Raw genomic sequence first — 15,442 nt, 5'->3', positions numbered from 1 at the left:
GGGTTAGTGCGGCCATGCCGCCCTGTGAGATCATTGGAGCGCGCCAAGTAGGGCCACTTCTCATTGGCTCCCGATTGAGGGCGGGAATTGTGAACGGGCCGGGACTGACCACTTCCTAGTTGTGTGTCTGTCCTCCTTACAGGGGTGACCGGAGAATGGCAGCACGCCGCGGTGCTCTCATTGTCCTAGAGGGTGCGGACCGGGCGGGAAAGAGCACCCAGGCCCGAAGACTGGTGGAGGCGCTGAGGGAGAAAGGTTACCAGGCCGAGGGCATGCGCTTCCCAGGTGAGAGCACCTGTGCTGTCCTGCTGGGTTACGGGGCTTCATTATTGGAAGTGACACGCCCGCAGGATGTGACTGCGCTCCAGCAGGGCTCGGCAGCAGTACCAGACACGGCCTGGGAACACGGGTGGCGCTGTTTCTCCACGAATCAGTCATGGTTTCCAATCCTACATAGCCCATATGGCTTATTGTGCTCAGTATGGAGATCTGCTGCGCCGCGCCTTGCTGTGGTGAGGAGTGGGTGAGTGGCGGCTGTTGTATGGGAGGCTGATGCCTGGGTGGTCCCCTGGCCTCCATTGATCACTAGAACCAAAGTCTCACCCCCCACCCCCAAAATTTTCCTCACTCTATGATTGCATTGAGGGGGTTCTTGAAGCAGCGGCTGAGCATCAGACCTGCCACTAATACTCTGGCTATAGGGGGGCTGCAACCCCCAATTACAGGGCTCGGATGTGTCTATAGGCCGAATAGATGCAGAGCAGGGTACACAGTGATAAGGTGGAGGATATTACCCCTGAGCAATGCTGTGTACACAGTGATAAGGTGGAGGATATTACCCCTGAGCAATGCTGTGTACACAGTGATAAGGTGGAGGATATTACCCCTGAGCAATGCTGTGTACACAGTGATAAGGTGGAGGATATTACCCCTGAGCAATGCTGTGTACACAGTGATGCATGAGCTGGACCTATATTCCGCTTATAGGAGATGTTGCCACAAATCTGTTAGATTATAAATTAACAATGGATGCCCAATCTGCAGGTACATTGCAATTTTTCTGGCAAAAATAGTTTAAATCGATAAAAACTACACTAATTTGTAATAAATCTTCATGTTGTGTGTGAGCGAGATCGGCCCAGTGTAGACGGCAGCCTCTCCGGCATCTACACATTACACGAGAAGTCTGAAACTAGGAGCAGAATGTAAACTACATAACAGGAAGTCTGAAACCTAATTATTGCAGACGGTAACCATATCTAGCAATCTGTGCATGCTCTGAGGGAGTAACTCTGTGTTTTTGTTTTCTAGAGCGAACAACAGAAATTGGTCGACTTGTTGGTTCCTATCTTGAGAAAAAAAGTAACATTGAAGATCATACGGTTCATCTGCTGTTTTCTGCCAACCGCTGGGAACATGTGTACGATTAAATTAGTTTGGTTTTTGGTTTTTCGTACACCAGCCAAAATAGTGGGGGGTGGTTAAAATGCAGCCAAATTATTAAGATATTAGATTTGGTGCACTTTGCGCAGCTCATGGTATAGATTTCTTCTATAGTTTATAACACATTGTGGATTCAATTTTACGAAGTCCATCAGACTTCACCTCCTCTGCCACGTCATGGTCAGTTTTAGAAAAAATAGAGTTGTGGACCAGGCATAAAGTTTAATATTTTTGTACACGTATGCATAATAATATCAGGGCAGCTGTACTTTACATTAGTTATGCAATTTACTCCTGACCATATACAGTTTGATGAAGTTGGTCTGTCCTCATTTTAAAGGGGTTCTACCCCTGTCCTGAAGATGTGCTATGATCAGACCATGTTCCTGCGCGGTCAGACACAGCCATTACACAGTACACAGCAGGGGCACATTTATAAGATTATCTCATCACAGGGACCTTTTAACACATCCAATTTTGGAACTTATTTTCATTCAAAGATCTATTGATTAAAATGTACTTTGTTCATGGGACAGCCCCTGTAACTAAAGCTGAATTGTTAAGTAACGTTTTCAGGCCCCTTTCTAATATACAAGTACTTTTCTTCCAATCCCTCACAGTTAACGTATTCTACACAGAAAAAATGTTGGAGCACTCCTGAAAATCGGATACACCATTTACCATACATTCCTAGCTTTTCTGACATTAGTAACAATGTTTTAGGTTTCGCATTAGAAAAAGAGAAATCTGCATAGAAAATATGCAGATCTGTAGAGAACAGGCGTCCATCAGTAAGCTTTCTTGGATGTTCAGAATGTCTGTGTGCAGACTTACAACTTGCTGTTTTGATGTCCTTAACATGACGCCTATGTATTTAAATTCATTTTGATTCTTGTTTTACAGTCCACTAATAAAAGAAAAGCTACGTAGTGGAGTCACTCTCGTGGTGGATAGATATGCATTTTCTGGTGTTGCCTTCACAAGTTCAAAAGAGGTAAAAAAAAAAAAAAAAAAAAAAGTTAGGTGGGAAACAGGACATTATCAAAATAATGCGAAAGCCATCCCGTCTTCTAACGGCGACCCTCATGGGGGCAGTCCTAACTCTAATATTAAAAACCTTACCATTTGTCAAGTGACATACATGTGGATAATGGCTTTTGCATTATTTTGATCAAAATTATGTTAACTAAGTGCCCTTTATTATTTTCATGCACTATTGCGGATTATTTATTTCAGGGTATTTGTGTTTGTCTTTTTACTGTTTAGTGGCCATGTGTGAACATGCTTTTACATGCTGCATGCACACCAATTTACATTCCAGTTCGGTCCTTCAGGTTTTTTCTTTAAGTAGTTATTGGGTAAAAAGCACTTTTGTTGTTCTTGAGACAACCCATTTAAAAGGCTGAGTCCTCTTGTATGTAAACTTCTCACCCACTGGAATTTTGAAACGATCTATCTGTAATCATTTGTAGGCAATATCGAACATCCAGAAATTAGACATCCAAAACTACTTGCTTGCACTATTGTTTGTTGGCATGGAGTCTGTGGAGGAATTAATTGAGTTTTAATTACTTCATCCTAATTGTATAAACGTATGACTTCAGCTCTCGTTGGTAAAACATAACGTACCTGTTCTTCTTTACCTTCTGTAATAGAAATTTCTTTGCTACGTTTTCTCACACACTTTGTATATATGATTTTTGTAGTTGAAAATAACCTTTTGAAAATATTTTCTTTTGGTCTGTGAAGAATTATTATTGCTTCAAAGTAAGCTGTCGCAAACTGCAATATGAGCACGTTGTTGTTGTTTTTGTAGCAAAATGTTGAGCTTCTCTTTCATCCCTTATTTCAGAATTTTTCTTTACACTGGTGTAAGCAGCCTGATGTTGGCCTTCCGAAGCCAGATCTTGTCCTCTTTTTGAACATAACTCCTGAGGCAGCATCTAAACGTGGGGAGTTTGGAAATGAACGTTATGAGACTAGTGCCTTCCAGCAAAAGGTGCAAAAGCGCTATGCTGAACTAATGGAAGACAAATCTCTCAACTGGAAGGTAAGGGAAACGTATACAACATTATACATCTGACTAGTGCATCCAAAACAGTGCGACTGAACATCCTGAACCCTCCAGACATTTGCCATGTTACTGTTGGGTTCAAAATACACAGGTGCCAAATGCGCTATGTGGCCAATATAATAACATATAGATACACGATGCGTCAGCACACTGCGACAATGAATACATGAACTCCAATATTTAATATGTAAAGGTACTCAGTAAGTACCTTTCAATGTTTGCAGCAATATTGGAATTCATGTATTCCTTAGTCGCAGTGTGCTGATGCATTGTGCATGTATATGGTAGTGTCCTGGACCTGTTAAAATTCTAATTTCTGCCGCGTTAGTCAGTTGTGTTTTCTTGGCCTTCAAAAACAATTCTTAGATCTCTTCTGTAGGGAGAATTGATTTTTAATATTGCAATGTAATTTAGGATACTTGGAGCAATCACATGTTATCATAAAATGGAAGCAGTGACAATCTGCTGAATATGTTGTGACTGATTCCAACAACGCTGAATGGATCTTGGTGACCGATCAGGCTATATTCCCCCAGAATGTATTTACTGCGGAGGTCCTGAAATGATACTTTCAGAGGTATTTACAGCTGCAGATGTCATTGCCAAAAGGTTGAAACTGGCACCCACATCTGCAGCAATAATTGACATGCTGTGGATCTCAAACCAGCTGCTTCTGTCTATTTATTTATTTTGCAGTATGAGATTTTTTTTGAAATTTCATGCACTTTAAAAAACAGCAGACTTTGCACAAGCGAATCTGCTCCACAAGAAAATGCTATTACCGTTCCAGCAAAGTATCTGGTATTTATAGAAATCTCATGCCCATTGTGTTTGTTTTGTTTTTTAAAGACAGCATAAACTGACTTGTGGAGCAATCTTTAAAACTACATGTCAGTTTGTATTGTGGTAAATTGTGTTTTATGTGCAGATTTTTCCCCATAGACGTGATTGACATGAGGAAAATCTGCATGTAATCTGCACATGAGTTTATCACTGATTTTTATATCAGATCTAACAGGAAGTTTAAAAAACAATCAGTTTTATTTAAAAAAGGAGACAAAATCTGCAGCATGTAAAATAACGCAAGTAACCTCATATAGTTAATTGGTGCAGAAATGCTGCACAAAATCTGCAACATAAACGCATCAAATACTCATCGTGGGAATTTAGCTTAAGGTTTAATGAGGTTATGTCACATTGCCATCACTTTGACATGAAGAATAAGCTGAAGAAATGTGCAACTCAGAATAATGCTCATGGTTTGGTGTTTTGTTCTTTCCAGGTCATTGATGCTGCACAGAGTATGGAAGATGTCCACAGTGATATAAAGCAGCTGAGTGAAGCAATCATAAAGGAAGCCAGGGATCAACCCATTGGGAAGCTGTGGGTTGAGGACTGATGTGGTCACGATCTGCTGGGATTTTCTTTTCTTGGACATAAGACATGGGCACTTTAATTGTAAAGCTGCTGGATGTTATAGAATGCGACTAACACAATATCCGTATGTTGTGTGCAAACTTCCCTATCTTCTGTACATTTTATTTCTTAGTTTTATGTAATGACCATGTGATTTTTAACTTTGAATATTTATGTGCAAGCTATGAGTATAATTTAATATATCATTCATTGAAGTTTATAAAGTATGTATATTGGCAATATATTACATCAACTCAGCTGGTGGCGTTTGCATAATGGCTAATTCAATATATTACAGTTTTTGTGTATTTGCATAGTATATAGATTACACGTGCATGCATTGTTGCTGTTCAACCAAATTTATAATCTATGTAAGCACTGAATAAATATTTTATGGCAATGGATCTTTTCTATACGTTCTCAGCAGCACAACACATTCTATTGTTATTGAGTTTCAATAAAACAACTTATTTTAAGAAAACATCAGGAAAGTATTTAAGGGTGGTTTTATACTGACAGAAAAAGCTGCACTTTGCCAGAAAAAAAAAGCATGAATAGAACAGTGACACACATGTCCGACCACAGGTCCATTCAGACGGATCTCCGCAGAACCTGTTCTTGGAATCAGTGCAGGTCTCAGCAGACCAGCTTTTTCTCCTCACTTCTGCATTTAACAGGTTAAAAATTGCCTAGATTAACAGAATGTATCATTTTTATTATTTTATTTATTTATTTTAATGTCAATCTTTTTACAAGCCCAGAAAAGCTAGAAAAACTGCCAAGGGTGTCTGTTTCTGTATTTGGTTCATCTATAAGAATTAGACATTCACAGGAATGTCTGCAACAAAATCCACCTTCATGGTATGTTTTGCAAGTTCAGTTTCTTGATGCAGTCTAAAGCTGTGTGCACACGTTGCAGATTTGGTGCGTTTTTCTCTTTCCCCAAGACGGCACCACGGAGAGAGGGGATCCGCCCTTCAAGGACAGGAAACCTACAGATAAAAAGGGCGGCACCTCTCTCCCGCATCAGTTGGTTTCCTGTCCTTGACAGGGACCTACGGATGAAAGTTCCTGAAAAAGGAATGAAGAAAGAAGAAAATGAGACTTACCAGGCCCGGCCAGACCGGTTCAGGCAGCGGGGGTTCCCTGCCTCGGCTGGTGCGGTGTCCTGCAGCGCCACCGCTGGGCTCAGCGGGCCTCTAGGGTGGCAGGGAGACGCGGCACAGCAAGAGGATCGCTGCGGTCTCCGGTGGCATCGAGGCCCAGGTGGTGAGTATGGCGGGGCCCGGGTCGGAGGCTTGCCTGGGCTTCGCGAAGCACGTGCGCCGGATGACTGCCGAGAGAAGTCGGAGGTGACGCGGTCGTGGGTCCCTCTACTCAAACGCGCGCGGGAAACTGACCGCTTGGGGGGGGGGGGCGCTCCCCTCCCTAATGGTACACAGCGGTGGCCTAGTGGGGGGGGGGGGGACACACACGCCGGATAGCACAGGTGCCAGGCCAGGGTGGGGGAGGGAGGGGAGGGAGGGGGGGGCAGACTCCTATAGAGTTTAAATGGCCAGGGAAGCACAGGGGAGTGCTTCCTGGCACTCTACAGCTATGAGTGAGCAGGAGGTGCAGTCCCTGCACCCCCACTCACCATCGCCTCAGAGGAAGCGTATAAAAGGATCCTCCAGCGGCCCTTCACGGCAAGCTGACAGAGGAAGCGGGTGTTCTGGGAGATCTTCACAACGTGGCAAGGACTCCAGCGCGGCGTTGGCCTCGAGGAAGGACCCAGCTACTGGATCAGGTTCCTCTTCAAATCCGGTATTCCCTCTTACTACGGGTCGGTAAGTGATCTTCGTGAAAGCTCACTTGTAACTTGAGACCCCCTCTCTTTTCTTCTCAGGGAAGGAAGAGTACGGGCAAGTCCAAGCACAGGGCCTGCGCGCTTTGCGCGGCGGATCTGCCCACTGCATGGCAAAAGAAACTGTGCAATTCATGCATCGAGCAAACTATCTGTGAGGAGACCCCTAAGTTTGCCACCGAACTCAGATCCCGGATTAAATCTCATGTGGAGGACACCTTTAAGTCCCTGCAGAAGGGGGGGGGGACAAGGAAAAACTAGACGCCTATCCCGGTGCCGGAGTCCAGTGGTTCAGACGAGGAGGGAGTAATCTCTGATTCATCCGATTCATCGTCTTCAGGGGACGGGGGTCCTAGTTGTTTCCCTATAGATGGAACTGATACCTTGATTAAGGCAGTTAGGTCTACTATGGGGTTCGTGGATCCTCACCCTAAAAAGTCTATCCAGGACATAATGTTTAGTGGCCTAGGACAGAAGAAAAAGAGATCCTTCCCTCTTAATGATCAAGTACATTCTCTAATTAAGAGGGAATGGAGAAAACCAGAGAGGAAAGGGTTATTGGCACCCAAAAGGAAATACCCCTTTGAGGACCCTGTGTGTTCCTTCTGGGGGAAGGCGCCTAAAATTGACGTCACAATAGCCAAAGCCTCTAGAAAGTTTTCCCTGCCATTTGAGGACATGGGGGTGCTGAAAGACCCTATGGATATGAAAGCTGACTCCTTCTTGAAAGGAGCTTGGGAGGCGGCAGGGGGGGGCTGGGTTATAACCCGCGGTAGCAGCCACATGCACGGCCAGATCTTTGATGGTCTGGCTAGACCAACTAGAAGCACAGTTGAAGGATAAAGCCTCAAGGGATGATATAATAGACTCCATCCCAGTGATGAAGGGTGCAGCAGCTTTTCTGGCTGACGCCTCAGCCGCCTCTGTCAGGCGGGCAGCCAGGGCTGGGAGTTTTTCAAACGCAGCTAGGCGGGCCCTCTGGTTCAAATGCTGGCCAGGCGACCTCCAAACGAAGTCTAGGCTGTGCTCCATCCCGTGTGAGGGGGAATTCTTATTCGGGTCCAATCTGGATGATATCCTGGACAAGGCCGGGGATAACAAAAAACGCTTCCCGGTCCTCTCCGGTACTTCTTTTAGGAGATCTTTTCGGAGTAGGAAATTCATGCGAAGGAGACCCCCCCCCAAAGACCAGGACAGGTGGGAGGACAAGAGGCCGAGAAAGGCCAAGGGGTTTATGTTTAACAGGCCCCCTGGTGACAATAGGAAACCCGCCCAATGAAAGGCAGCCCCAGGTGGGGGGGGAGGCTTCTCCATTTCCTCCCGGCCTGGGAAAAAATATCAAACGTGCGCTGGATTTTTGACCTGATAAAATCGGGGCTAAGATTCCAGTTCCTCTCCACTCCCCGTCCAAATTTCATAGTAACCCCCGTGAGGTCTTCAGAGGTAGAGCAGTTGGCTCTAGAACAAGAGGTTCTAGGCCTAGTGGACAAGGCAGTCCTTCGGGAAGTCCCAGCTCAGGAGGTAGGCGATGGGTTCTACTCCCCTCTATTCCTCAGGAAGAAACCGGATGGAACATTCAGGACTATTGTAAATCTAAAGAAATTGAACAGAGTTCTGAAAGTTCATTCATTCAAGATGGAATCAATAAAAACATCTGTGAAATTGTTGTTCCCAGGCTGTTTTATGGCTGTCCTGGATCTGAAGGACGCATATTATCATGTCCCCATACACAGAGACTACCAAAAATTCCTGAGGGTGGCGATACCGATAGGGGGCACAATAAGGCACTACCAATATACGGCTCTCTCCTTCAGGTTAGCAATAGCCCCAAGAGTCTTCACAAAGGTGGTGGCAGAGATTATGGCCCATCTGAGGGAGAGGAACATCCTAATAGTCCCGTACCTGGACGATCTACTTATTATAGGCAACTCGTTCAGCCATTGCAAGGACCATCTAGCAAAAGTCAATGGTTCCTTGACGAGTTTAGGCTGACTGCTGAATCTGAAAAAATCGAGGCTGGAACCAGATCAAGTACAAGAGTACTTGGGTATCCTGTTAGATTCAAGGAGTCAGGAATGCCGTCTCCCGGCAGAGAAAATCCAAAGCCTGATGGCCCGAGTGTCCTACGTGAAGAACCATCCCAATATGACACTGAGGGGAGCAATGTCCCTCCTAGGCTCCATGACTGCTTGCATCCCGGGGGTCCGCTGGGCTCAGTTACACACCAGGGGCTTACAATGGGAGATCTTGGGGGCGAAAGGTCACTAAGAGGGCACTTAGAAGGTCGGCTGACCTTATCATCAAAAACTTTGCTTTCCCTGACATGGTGGACAGAGGGGGACAATCTAGGCAGAGTCGTCCCATGGACAATATTACCAGTATCTCAGATACTAACGACGGATGCAAGCCCCAGGGGGTGGGGGGCTCAGTTTGAGAGGGCGCTCTTGAGAGATAGAGGGTTCTCCCCCAATTTAATCTCCACCTTACTGCTGAGTAGGAAACCTGTAACTACCAAACTCTACGGTAAAACCTGGAGATTTCTTTCTTTCACGGGGCCGGAAGTAGTGGGGGAGGCCCCCTTTTCTGCTATCTTGGAGTTTCTTCAAAGAGGGTTGGAGCAGGGGTTGGCCACAAGCACTCTGAAGGTTCAGGTGGCGGCGCTGGGAGCTCTATATAACTGTGACCTGGCGGGGGATAGATGGGTCTCCAGGTTCATCAGGGCATCCCATAGGTCCAGGCCCATCCCCTCCCGGAATGCTCCTCCTTGGGACTTAAATCTCGTGCTTTCGGCTCTAACCAGGTGTCCCTTTGAACCTCTAGCGGACGCGTCTCTTAAAATCCTGTCCCTTAAGACGTCCCTTCTAGTGGCCCTCACATCGGCACGTCGGATTAGTGATATACAAGCCTTATCAGCAGGGCCCCCCTTCACGCAAATCCTAGAAGATAGGGTGACACTTAGGACTGATCCAGCGTACCTTCCTAAGGTGGGTTCCCTATTTGACAGGTCGCAAGAGATCACCCTCCCTTCCTTTTGTTCAGACCCAAAAAACAAGGGGGAAGAGGTCCTTCACACCTTAGACGTCAGGAGGTGCATTATACAATACTTAGAGGCCACACGAGAGTGTAGGAAGGATAGGTCTCTCTTTGTGTGCTTCCAGGAATCTCGGAAGGGACGGAAGGCTTCCAAGAGCACCCTGGCAAGGTGGATAAGGGACGCCATCTCCCTGGCTTACTCCTCAAGCGGGGAAACCGCGCCTGCGGGCCTAAAGGCTCACTCAACTAGGGCAGTGGCAGCCTCCTGGGCGGAGAAGGCTGGGGCTTCTATCGAACAGATATGTAGAGCGGTGACCTGGTCTTCTCCTTCCACATTCTTTAAACACTACCGGCTAGATCTAACCTCGTCTTCAGACCTTACCTTTGGCAGAAGGGTTCTGGAAGCGGTGGTCCCTCCCTAATCTTCACTTCTCTGCAATCTCTCCGTGGTGCCGTCATGGGGAAAGAGAAAGACGTAGTTACTTACTGGTAACGGGATTTCTCGGAACCCATGATGGCACCCATACATTCCCTCCCTTCACACATGGGTGCGCACAATTGTTTGTCGCCTTTGTTTAGTCACAGGGTGTGTCTGGCAAGCTCCTTTTTTAAAAAAAAAAAAAAGTATATAAAAATAGAAATGTAAAAATTTGTGTTACTAACCTGGCGGTCCTCTCGGTGCTCTGTAAACCAACTGATGCGGGAGAGAGGTACCGCCCTTTTTAGCTGTAGGTTTCCTGTCCTTGAAGGACAGATCCCCTCTCTCCGTGGTGCCGTCATGGGTTCCGAGAAATCCCGTTACCGGTAAGTAACTACGTCTTTTTTCTACGTGGATTTGTGACAAATTCTGATTCCAGCAAAATTAATGAGAAACCTGAAGTTTGAAAATTTTTGACTTGCAGATTTGGTACAGAAAATTATTTCTGCAATCAAAGTTTCTGTATTGCTTGGCTAGGAAAATCTAGCCTTAAAAAACGTTGCTTTTTTGCCTGTGTTTTTTCAGAGCATTCAGTGGGTGAAAAATACAGGCAAAAACCCACAGAGAACTGACATGCTTCAGATTATTTTCTGCACCAAATCTGCAAGTCAAAAATGTTCAACATAAGCATGACACTTCAAGTTTCTCATTTACTTTGCTGGCATCAAGTTTTGCTTCAGGTTTTGTCACAAATTTGCCCAGAAAAAAGCTACAAAAACACCAAATCTGCAACGTGTGCACACAGCCTAAAAGTCCAATGCCAATTGAGAGTGAATAGAAAAAAAACAGCACGGGAAAGCGCCCTTTGTACTATTTCAATGTGAGATGAATATTAAAAAAAATGTTTTTGCTCACCCATGATAGGATCCACTATTCAAGGACAGGAAACCTACAGGATAAAAGGGCGGTACCTCTCCTTTGCTTCAGTTGGCTTCCTGTCCTTGACGGGGGAACCTTTCATCAGAGAAAGGTGGGGGGGCGTACCTGGGGAAAAAAAAGACGTGGCATCAACAGTCGTTTCCAGGCCTGGCCGGTCATCTCAGGCAGCTATCCCTTCACTGCCTCAGCCGGTGCAGGGGCCCTGAATCGCCGTAGTGGGTCCGGAGGACTTTCACTAGTGAGCGGGCGCAAGCAGCGGCACCAGGCTTGGTGGATTGCCGGCTTCTGTGCATCTCCAGCGCTGCTGGAAAACTGCATTAAAAACCTGAACATGGGAAAGCTCCCTTAAAATAGTACAATGTGAGATGATTAAAAAAAATTTCAATCTTTTTCACTGAGGCTGTGCAATTTTCTCAGCAGTATAGCCGGTTCAAGTCTGTATTATTTTCCTCTGTTCATGTCTAGGCACATTTTCATCTCTTGTCACACAAGTGGTTTTAAGATTGTTTTAAAAAAAATCTAATTTGGGTATTCAAATTTTTGTAATTCAGATTTAATTTCTGCCCACTTTTTTTTTTTTAATTAACACATTATGCCCTCATGGTTGCAAAATACCTTTTTGGTGGGCATTTCAAACTACATTTTTATTATTGCTCGTTTCCTCTGTAACTGGGGCAGGAATATTAACTCCAGTTAGAAGGCGAATTTAGCTTTTTACTTGTACTGTATAGCTTATCTGAAATGCTAAAATCCAATGAAAATGCATAACATTTTTTTAAAAATGTGCTGACTGATGCCACCTGAACAGGATAGTTTGCTTACAGTTCAGTTCTCTGTGGTAGCCCTACCACACTGATTAGATGATTGTGGAGAATTTGCTGAATAGGAGTAACTTTAATTTGTGAGCTACACTTATTTATTTTCCTAAATCAACAGTAAAAAAAAACACTGGAAAATATATTAATAGGGGGACAAAAAACTCTAATGTAATTTTAACAGATTTGCATTAAAATATCAAGGAAAACAAAAAATGGCACCAAGCAGGGCTGTGGAGCCGGTAAGCCAAACCTCCGACTCCACTACTTCGACTCCCTCATACACGGCTCATGTTTAAGTGATAAATTTACTGTAGCACAGATTCATCTCAGCTAAAAGTCTAGACCAGTGTTTCCCAAACCCCATCCTCACGGCCCCCCCACAGGTCATGTTTTCAGGATCTCCTTAGTATTGCACAGGTGAGAGAATTCCTGATGCCTTGATGATATTTCAATCACCTGTGTAATACTATGGAGATCCTGAAAACATGACCTGTGGGGGTCCGTGAGGATGGGGTTTGGGAAACACTGGTCTAGACCCTTAGATCAGAAATAGGACAGACATTTATAGGACATTTCATAACTTTCCCAAATTCTTAAGAAAAAATATTCCCCAAAAACTGCATTGAACTACTGTACCCAATTTATTATATATTTTCGGAGTCGGTCCATTTTATACCGACTCCAGAGCCCTCGCACCAAGCGATATCTATACCGGTAAAGTCTGGTGTATATATATTTTGTGTGTGTATATACACTTTTGTGAAAATCATCAATATTTCCAAATTCATTTTGAAATGGAAACAATAGTTGGATTGAAACAAAATGTGATTTTTCCATCAAATTAGGGTTTGACGTTTTTTTATTAAATTGTTGTAACTGCCCCAGTCAAAGTCAAACGTTTGTGAAAGATATAAAACACACAGTTTTTAGCCCATTGGGGCATTATCTTGTCCTTTTGCGTTCCATGATATCTGGTTGGTTAACTGTATTCTTTATGGTGGCACCACCCCTTTAACATCATGATCAGAATTATATAATTAGTCAGCCTGGAAAATTAAATCCAGATACGATAGAGATAAAAGTTCAATATTTCAGAGAGAGGTTTCTAATGGCAACATGATCTATTTTGATACAGTTATCCAAAATTGAGGACAACCCATAGATTATGTACTTAAGTCCCCCACATAGCGGCGAGAGATGCATCAGGCACATTCCCAAACCTACAAGAAGGGGGCAAACAATAATTGTTTGTTTAATCCCTTAGGTGACACACTCTTAAGTCTAAAAATCCATTCACTTTCTTTCTTTAATATCCACTTATCATGGTCCCCCCTCCCTGATATTTCGTCTAATCACTTCAACCACACTAAAGGAGACCTCGTGTATATATCCCAGGATGGATTCCATTAATGTGTCTTGCTAGCGGGGTGTGTCGTTTATGCCGTATATCACCTAAATGCTCTCCTACCCGAAAAAGAAGGAATCAAAATTACTGGAAGAATCATTGACAAAAATGTGCAGGCAATACAACATTGATAACAACAAGCGTAGATGTAATGATGTACTTATTACGGAGTGTGAAGATGGAAAGCTTGAACATGGGACTGCTACTCAACACAAAGAAAACAAAGATTTTGACTACTGCCATGTACGATCAGGACACATTTGAGATGGATGACTATGAACTGAAGGTTGTAAAGGACTTCAACCTATTCAGGTCAATGATCACTCAAGATGCCGCGACCACACCAGAAGTCAATAGGAGAATAGCTACCGGCAAATCAACAATAAAGTCACTGAACAAGGTCTTCAAATGGAGGAAGAATTCACTGGCGACAAAACACGGCTTGTACATAACTTGGTCTTTTCTGTGGTAACAAACCTGGAAGATAAAGAAACAAGACAGAAGAAGAATCAACGCCTTTAAAATGTGGTGCTGGAGAAGGATGTTATTAATAGAATGGATGACAAGAACAAATAAATCAATTTTGGAACCAATCAAGCCAGACATGTCACTAGAAGCAAGGATCATCAAACTACGACTGGACTACTTTGGACACATAATACGAAGACAGCAATCACTGGAGAAGGACATCAAGGTCAGAAGAATAGAAGAGCAAGGCGAAGAGGAAGACCAGCAACCCAATGGCTTGATACTTTCAAGATAACAGCAGAGAAGACCCTGGTGGACCTATCTAGGCTTGCACAAGATCAATCTTCGTACAGATCGTTCATCCATCAGGTCACCATGGCTCGAGAGCAAGCCAAAGTCTGGCATAAAGGTATACTTAACACTGCAAACCAAAATATTCCTAAAATAACACTCTTTATTAAATGCTGATTAAAAACACAAAAGCAAAAATAAACCAAGCTCGCACCAATGGATATCCTGTAATATTAAGATTGTATTCTGACACAAAAAGAGAAAAAGTGGGGTTTGAGGGTGGAGAGATTGGATAAGATAAAGGGTACTGTGGGGGGGATCTTAAACTCATCTCCTACCCGCCAAGGGCAAGATATGATAGAGATGAGGATCTGCCACAAAACTGATCATTAAAGTAATGTACAGGGGATGATAGAAATTTGTTTTCCTATATTTCTTCAAACCATTCCTCTAAGGTTGGAGGATTTCCATTTCTGTTGAATAAATGACTTAGCAGCTTGTAGGAGATAGAAAATAAGAAAACATTGAAAATTGAGGGATACCATTTATGTAGAGCGGTCAGAATTCGGTATGATCAGGACTCAATGTTGAAGCTGGTTTCTTGCTCTCTTATTGCAAGGGAAAAAAACAGCGAGTTTGCGGTATGTCTGTTAATTGTTTGTCTAATTCTTTTCCCAAGCCTTACAATATGGGGGAAGTTGCTGGGAGAAGAGAGTTAAGTTGCAAATATGGCATATGAAGGTGAGAGAGAAGAGGCACAGACTTTTCGTTAGTATGCAATGAAGATGGGCTTGCTTCTTGATCAAAGTATAAAAATATTTAAGTTGTTTATATTTGAACCCTAAATGCGTTGTACGGGTCTGCTCTGGGAGAGGGGCAGTAAAGTGGAACTAGAGGTTGATGTATGAGAAGCGCAGAGGACATTGGAGGGAACCCCTGAGGAATTGGTTAAATGTTCTGCTTGGAGGAAAGGCAGAGTTGTCAGTAATTGGGATCAAAAGGCCTTTGGTGACTACAAGAGTGTTTACTCGGAAAGATCTGTGTTGAAGTGGTTTGTTTAACACTGGAGGAGATCTGTGAACAAAGAATGGATACCAAGTCCAAGGGAGGGTTGAAAGGTTCTAAGAGTAAATTATTTGAACTAGACAGGCCCAAGTTTTGTCTGATGACGGTGAAAGAAGTCAAGGATTTGACTATGAGGCAACAATCTGGCTGGGCAACTCCACCTGAATTTTTAGAGTGCATCAGGAAAGTTCTGCTGATCCAAAGCCGGCCAGAAGATCATATGAAGGCT

General features: G+C 43.9%; 1 protein-coding gene across 1 annotated transcript; it reads left to right on the top strand.

The window, feature by feature from the left end:
* The first annotated feature begins 12 nt into the window (after positions 1–12).
* Positions 13–5,333, top strand: DTYMK (deoxythymidylate kinase). The gene is made up of 5 exons (XM_073674568.1): positions 13–285; positions 1,312–1,420; positions 2,347–2,437; positions 3,296–3,493; positions 4,800–5,333. The coding sequence occupies exons 1-5, from the start codon at positions 156–158 to the stop codon at positions 4,914–4,916; spliced, it is 645 nt and encodes a 214-aa protein (XP_073530669.1). The 5' UTR covers positions 13–155; the 3' UTR covers positions 4,917–5,333.
* The last annotated feature ends 10,109 nt before the right edge of the window (positions 5,334–15,442 follow it).

Source organism: Phyllobates terribilis, unplaced genomic scaffold, assembly GCF_046119375.1.
Source record: "Phyllobates terribilis strain yellow unplaced genomic scaffold, ASM4611937v1 Scaffold_3__8_contigs__length_932513732, whole genome shotgun sequence".
Classification (NCBI taxonomy): Eukaryota; Metazoa; Chordata; class Amphibia; order Anura; family Dendrobatidae; genus Phyllobates; species Phyllobates terribilis.
Note: the sequence above shows the minus strand (reverse complement) of the source record. Positions and strands in the feature narration are given on the sequence as shown.